The sequence below is a fragment of the Carlito syrichta genome, unplaced genomic scaffold (genome assembly GCF_000164805.1).
Source record: "Carlito syrichta isolate Samal-C Ts95f unplaced genomic scaffold, Tarsius_syrichta-2.0.1 Scaffold308160, whole genome shotgun sequence".
Taxonomy (NCBI): domain Eukaryota; kingdom Metazoa; phylum Chordata; class Mammalia; order Primates; family Tarsiidae; genus Carlito; species Carlito syrichta.
The window spans coordinates 57383-64134 of record NW_007252256.1 but is presented as its reverse complement, the minus strand read 5'-3'; the positions used below and the strand labels follow the sequence as shown (position 1 = coordinate 64134).

General features: G+C 49.6%; 1 protein-coding gene across 1 annotated transcript in view; it reads right to left on the bottom strand.

Moving 5' to 3' along the window:
• Window positions 1-6752, bottom strand: part of LOC103267543 (very-long-chain 3-oxoacyl-CoA reductase-like) — a 63329-nt gene that overhangs the window by 29224 nt on the left and 27353 nt on the right. Inside the window, exons 2-8 of the mRNA XM_008065126.2 lie at window positions 6677-6723; window positions 5057-5132; window positions 4702-4812; window positions 4517-4590; window positions 1016-1060; window positions 762-796; window positions 522-603 (exon numbers count right to left, since the gene is read on the bottom strand). Coding sequence (XP_008063317.2) covers window positions 522-603; window positions 762-796; window positions 1016-1060; window positions 4517-4590; window positions 4702-4812; window positions 5057-5132; window positions 6677-6723 — 470 coding nt within the window. The remainder of the gene's footprint in view (window positions 1-521; window positions 604-761; window positions 797-1015; window positions 1061-4516; window positions 4591-4701; window positions 4813-5056; window positions 5133-6676; window positions 6724-6752) is intronic.

Sequence of the window (6752 nt, the reverse complement as noted above, 5' to 3'; positions counted from 1 at the left end):
CTGGTAGCCGGGCTCGGTGGCTCAGCCTGTAATCCCGTGCCTTTGGGAGGCTCAGGTGAGTGGATTGCCTGAGCCCGTGGGTTCGAGACCCGCCCAGGAAACTTGGCGAGACCTCATCTCTACAATAAATTAAAAAATCACCCGGGCGTGGTAGCGCGCGCCTGTAGTTCCAGCTACTCGGAAGGCTGAGGTGGAAGGATCGCCGGAGCCCAGCAGGTTGAGGCTGCGGTGGCCGGGAGCGGCCACTGCATTCCAGTCTAGGCAACAGAGCAAGACTCCAACTCAAAAATAAATAAATAAATAAATAAATAAAAACGATTCTGGCTTGCCTACTGGGCTGTGCCCCAGGTGACTGGCTGACCCAGCAATAGCTCCAGACTCAGAGAGCACATGACTGCTCCCTTCTCCCTCCATTCAGGATTTTTTTTCTACCATAAGCTTAGATACCAGAATAAAGGGCTAATGGAGAAATTCCCACAGGGCAGGACAGCCCTGGCCTCGGGTCTGTGGGGTCTGGATACCTTAGTGGCTGAATACATTGCTAAGAATGGCCAGGGGCGTGAGTCAGTCACTGAAGACATGTTGATGATGATGCCTTTGCCCCTGAAGGAAGAAGCACTCGTTGGAGGTCATGGCCAAGGCTAGAGAGGGTTCAGGCGCTCTGCCCACCACACCTCCTCTCAGCCTGTGCTCTCATCTGAGAAGCTTCAGACAAGCAGGAATTAGACATGTGGGTGGAAGACAAGGAGACTGGTTCTCACCTGGTGACCATTTGGGGCAGGATGATTCGGGTCATCTGTAGAGAACAGTGGGCAGGTCAGGTTATTCCCTGAGCATCCTCTTCCCTGCCTAAGACTCCTCCCCATCCTTGTCAAATTCATGCCCACTCCCCTAACTTCTCTCAGGAAATACCCCCTCAGCGTCTCCTCCATGGCAGGTTTAGTGCTCTCGGATGCTGAGGACCACCCAGAGTGGTCAGAGCCACACTGACCTAAGCCTCCTAGCCCAGTCTCACCTGGACCACAGACATAACGTTGCAGTTGACAATATCCGAGATGCGCTAGGGAAAGAAATGGAACCAATCGTTCTCTCCCTTCACCAGCCCGGCCACATCCCACATTTACCCATATCCTAGATTTTTCTTAGACATGCAGTGCATTTTCTTTTAAGTAGCCCCTAATAGAGGCTGGGTGTGGTGGTTCATGCCTGTAATCCCAACGCTTTGAGAGGCTGAGGGAAGAGAATTGCTTGAACCCAGGAGTCCGAGACCAGCCTGGGCAACATAGCAAGAGTTCGTCTGTACAAAAAAAGTAAAAATGATTCGATGTGGTGGAATGCTTGCAGTCCCACCTACTCCAGAAGCTGAGGTGGAAAGATCGCCTGACCCCAGGAGGTTGAAGCTGCGGTGACCCATGGTCATACCACTGCAACTCTTGCCTGGGTGACAGAGTGAGATCCTGACTTGAAAGAAAGGAAGAAAGAAGGAAGGAAGGAAGGAAGGAAGGAGGGAGGGAGGGAGGGAGGGAGGGAGGAAGAACCTAATAGAATTTAAAACATATACACCCATCGACCCATCAACTCAGCTTCTGGAAACGTGTTTCTTTCCAAGATATTCATACATGTGGAAAGTGAAAATGTTCAAAGATATTCCTTGCAACACTATGTGTAGCCACAAGCAACAGGAAATACCCTGACTGCTCATCCACAGGGGGATGACTAAACATGTGTAGTGTGGCAAATGGCTGGGCTGCTGTGTGATAAGCAAAAAGCATGGCTCAGCTGTTTTAATCCTGGTTAGAATGATCTCCAAGACACATGACTACTTGAAAAAGGCAAAGAACAGAACAGTAGGCTTCCAGCTGAATGAAAAATACATCTCCATGCTTCCATACGCAGAGAGAAAACAATACTTACCACATTTTTAATTGGGGGTCACTCCTAAGGAATGGATTGGAGGGAGAAGGCAGATTTTCACCCTCATTTTATAAATCCCTCCCTTTGGATTTTTTTTGTAAATGAGGAATATTTACATACCAGAATGCAGAAATCTTTAGCGAACACAAATCTTAACCTCCATGTGTATGAAAAAAATAAAACATTGACAATCCCCAATGCAACCCCTCCGGCAGTCATTACCCTTGTCTCCTCCCCAGGTAAGCACTGTCCTGACCCTTTTTGTTTTTATTATTTTTTATTCTGTCAACCAGGCTGGAGTGCAGTAGTACGCTCCCAGCCACCACAGCCTCAACCTGCTGGGCTCAGGCAATCCTTCCACCTCAGCCTTCCTAGTAGCTGGAACCACAGGCATGTGCCGCCACACCCAGCTAAGTTTTTTGATTTATTGCAGAGTCAAAGTCTCTCCACGTTGCCCAGGCTGGTCTCGAACCCATGGGCTCAGGCAATTCTCTTGCTTCTGCCTCCTAAAGTGCTGGGATTATAGGTGTGACCCACTGTGCCTGGCTTGTCCTGACCTTTTTTTTTTTTTTTTTTTTTGAGTTGGAGTCTCACTCTGTCACCCAGACTGGAGTGTAGTGGCGGCTCCCGGCCACCGCAGCCTCGACCTGCTGGGCTCCAGCGATCCTTCCACCTCAGCCTTCCGAGTAGCCAGAACTACAGGCATGCGTTGCCACGCCTGGCTGATTTTTTGATTTATTGTAGAGATGAGGTCTCGCCAAGTTGCCCAGGCGGGTCTTGAACCCGCTGGCTCAGGCAATCCACTCACCTCAGCCTCCCAAAGCGCTGGGATTACAGGCTGAGCCACCGGAGCCCGGCTTGTCCTGACCTTTAACACCTGTGAAACTGAGGCTGGAGAAATGAAATCATGTGTCCAAAATCACACAGCTGAGAGAAAACAGCTGAAAATTTGATCATCAATGTATCTTTTCTTGGAAGGCTACTGAAGGATATGCTCCAACAAAATGAGAGGGTAAAACAAAAAATGTGTGCTAGAGAAAACAGAAGCTCCCTAGGAGACAGACCAAAGAAGAATAATCATAGTCTACTCCATAACTAAGATGAGAACAGTGTTTTCATGCCACATTATGAAATATGCTGAGGAATGGGTGTGTGTCTGTGGGCATAAGTGTCTGTAGACAAGAAATATTCCTCATCTTCCACTGTGGGTGGTCACAAGATCACGGGTAAAACAAAGATTGGTATGTATGCTATAAACATATTATTTAAAGGTATGAAGTTACATTTAATTTAATTTTTTTTTTTTTAGTCAGGGTCTCACTCTATTGCCCAGGCTGGAGTGCAGTGGCACAATCACAGCTCACCACAGCCTCAATCTCCCAGGGCTCAGACAGTCCTTCTGCCTCAGCCTCCCAAGTAGCTGGGACTACAGGTCACAGTACCACTCCCAGCTAATTTTTTTGTTTTTTATTTTTGTAGATACTAGGTCTCACTTTGTTGCCCAGGCTGGTCTCAAACTTCCAGGCTCAACCAATCCTCCTGCCTCAGCCTCTCAAAGTGCTGGGATTACAGGCATGAACCATCACACTCGGACTGAAGTTATTATTATTTTTTAAGTTAAAACTGGTAACATCTAGAGCAATGGTTCTTAGCTGGGTGTGGTTTTGTCCCACAGAGGACATTTGTTAATATGTGGATACATTTTTGGTTATCACAGTGGAGAGGGAACGTATTGGCATTGAGTGGATAAAAGTCAGGTATGTTGACAAACATCCTATGATGCAAAGAACAGCCCTAGCAATAAGTCAGCTGAAGCTGAGAATCCCTGCTGTGAGCAACAGCAAATTGGAACCAGGTGTGCCATTTATTTTATCAGCCCTTGAACTATTTGTCTCCTTATGTACCTCTTTGATTTAAAAAAATAAGCCCGGCTCGGTGGCTCAGGCTGTAATCCCGCGCCTTTGGGAGGCTGAGGTGAGTGGATTGCCTGAGCCCGCGGGTTCGAGACCTGCCTGGGCAGCGAGACGTCATCTCTACAATAAATCAAAAAAATTAGCCGGGCGTGGTAGCGCGCACCTGTAGTTCCAGCTACTTGGAAGGCTGAGGCGGAAGGATCGCCGGAACCCAGCAGGTCGAGGCTGCAATGGCCGGGAGTGGCCACTGCACTCCAGTCTGGGCAACAGAGTGAGACTCCAACTTAAAAAAATAAAAAATAAAAAAAAATAAAGCAGGCTGGGCACAGTGGTTCACATCTGTAATCCCAGCACTTTGGGAGGCCGAGACAGGAGGATTGCTCGAGCCCAGGAGTTTAAGATCAGACTGGGCAAAAAATGGAGATCTCCTGTATGACAGAGTGAGAACCCAACTCAAAAAATAAAAGTAAAATAAAATAAATAAAGTGTACAGGAGGATGTGCATAGGTTATATGCAAATAGTACCCCATTTTATATTGGGGACTGGAGTTTCTACGTGGATCCTGGATCTAGTCTCCTACAGATGCCCTGGGACGATTTTAGCTTGGGGCATTGAGTGGGGTTTCCAATAGAGGGCAGTAAATTCTGAGGAAAAGGAGCCAGGCAGGCAAGCATGGGCTTTCACTCACTTTGGCAACGTTGTCACAGTCCAGCAGTTTCTGAAGGCTTCTTTGTTGTGTATAAGGCATGCCCACATTGTTCACTGAGTGAGAGGAGACGGACTGTGTCACTCCAACAGTGCCAGGAGACAGGGTAGGAGGGAGTCTAGGGTGCAGCCTAGGGTGGGCTGCCCCACGCAGGCATGGGGACATACCCAGCACTCCAATCTCCAGGTCCTGCAGTTCTGCCTCGATGGCTCCGTAGATCTCCAAGCCCCCAGTGAAGTCGGCCACGATGATGCGTGTGTTCCTGCCGTGAAGCCGCTCTGGAAAGAGGGGGGAGAGAGAGTTGAATCCTCAGCCCAGAACAGTCCCACCCCTCGTCCCCTCCCCACCACCGGCCCCTGTCCCTGTCCCTTGCCAGCCCCACCCCAGTCCCAGACTCTGCTCTTGTCTGGACATCAGCTCCGGCCCTTGACCCTGACCCTGCCCAGCCCATGACCCCGACCCCACCCCCACACCCCACTCCCTTTCCTGGCACGCCCCCAGCCTGGTGCTTCTGGCTCCCACCTATCTCCTTGGCCTCTTGCTCCAACTTGCTGAGGCTGCGACTGATGAGGACGATGTTCAAACCTCTCCGGGCGAGCTGCAGGGGATTCATTCATTGGTTTCTTCAGGAAGTAACATGTGTCGGCTGTATCCCGACAGCGGGTTACATTGTTTACAGGCACTGTGGATACTGAGGGGAACAAAAGACAGAAACAAAAGCCTGCCCTCGTGGGGCATGCGGGAGTATCCAGGGAGCCACGACAGCAATGCAAAGACCCTGTCTGGACGCTTAAAGGACAGCACTGAGTCCAGCGTGCACTCAGGGAAGAGGCTGGTTGAACGCTAGTTCAGCGAGGTGGACAAGGGACCAGATGATAGCGTCTCCAATGTCCCAGTAGAGACTTTGGCTTTTTATTCTCAGTGATATTAAAACCCAATAATTCTAGGCCGGGCGTGGTGGCCCATGCCTGGAGTCCCTGCTACTTGGGAGGCTGAGGTGGGAGGATCTCTTGAGGTCATGAGGTTGAGGATGCAGTGAGTTATGATTTTGCTACTGCACTCCAGCCTGGATGACAGAGCAGAACCTTGTCTCAAAAAAAAAAAAAAATCCAGTAATTCAAAAGCTTGTTTCTTTCTTCATTTTTATGTTCACTCATAATGTGTTTTCTGAGCATCTGCTAGATGGTGCAGGAGACATACGTCCCCCATGAGGATACTTAAGCTTGTATGTGCACTATCTGAACCATGGAGATCAAGTGGTGAGCCAAGGTCACGGTGCCCAGCCAAGAAGCAGGTGTCTCTGAGACCCCAGCATCCCAGGGCATGTCTGGGAGCATACTACGAAAACCAGTCTCATCTCACATACAGAGCAGGCAAAGAGACAGAGAACTGGGTTGAAATGAGTTTATAGAGGGGAGGCGTGTGGGTCTCTGGAACTGTCCTGCTTCCATCCAGGACTGCCCTGTATCTAAGTGTAAATAAATTACCTACTTATACCATGTCAGACAGGTCCGAGGCATTCTTTGGTCTCTTGGCCCCTTCCCAGTTTGGGGGGAATGCTCTGTATAGTCCCCGGTGTTTCTCGTAACACAGAGTGACCATGACAGGCCCAGTCTCACCCCCCTTCACTCATCCTCCACTCAGCTGCCAGAGGTCTCTTTCCAAAGCACAAACTTGTCCCCTTCTCTCTCCTGTCTGGAAGTTGCCTTGACTCCCCTTGAGACAAAACCACACCCTCACCCCAGCCTTGTGGGGCCTGATTTTTTTTCCCCTTTAATCCTTTCCACTATTTGACATACTATGTATTTTACTTACCTTGTTTACATTTGTCTCCCCTCACTACAATATAAGCTCCAAGAGGGCGGGACTTTTTGATTTTTTAAATGTATTTTGTTCACGACTGCATCCAAAGTACCCAGTAGATGCGTGGCACACAGTAGGTGGTCAATAAATATGGGATAATGGGGTATAACAGGAGGCTGTAGATGTGCACTGAAAATACCCGCTTGAGGGGGGCTTCCTGGAGGAGTGACCCTCTGAGAGGACCAGATAAAGCACCCAATTCTCAGTGCACCGGGGGTGGATGACGACAGGCAGACCAGAGAGGCTCCCTTGGCCCCAAGACTCCACGCGCAAACTCACCTCGTGTGCGTAGGCCTTGCCATTGCCGCTGGTGGCTCCTGTCACTACTGGGGGGTGGGGAGAAAGAGGACGGGCA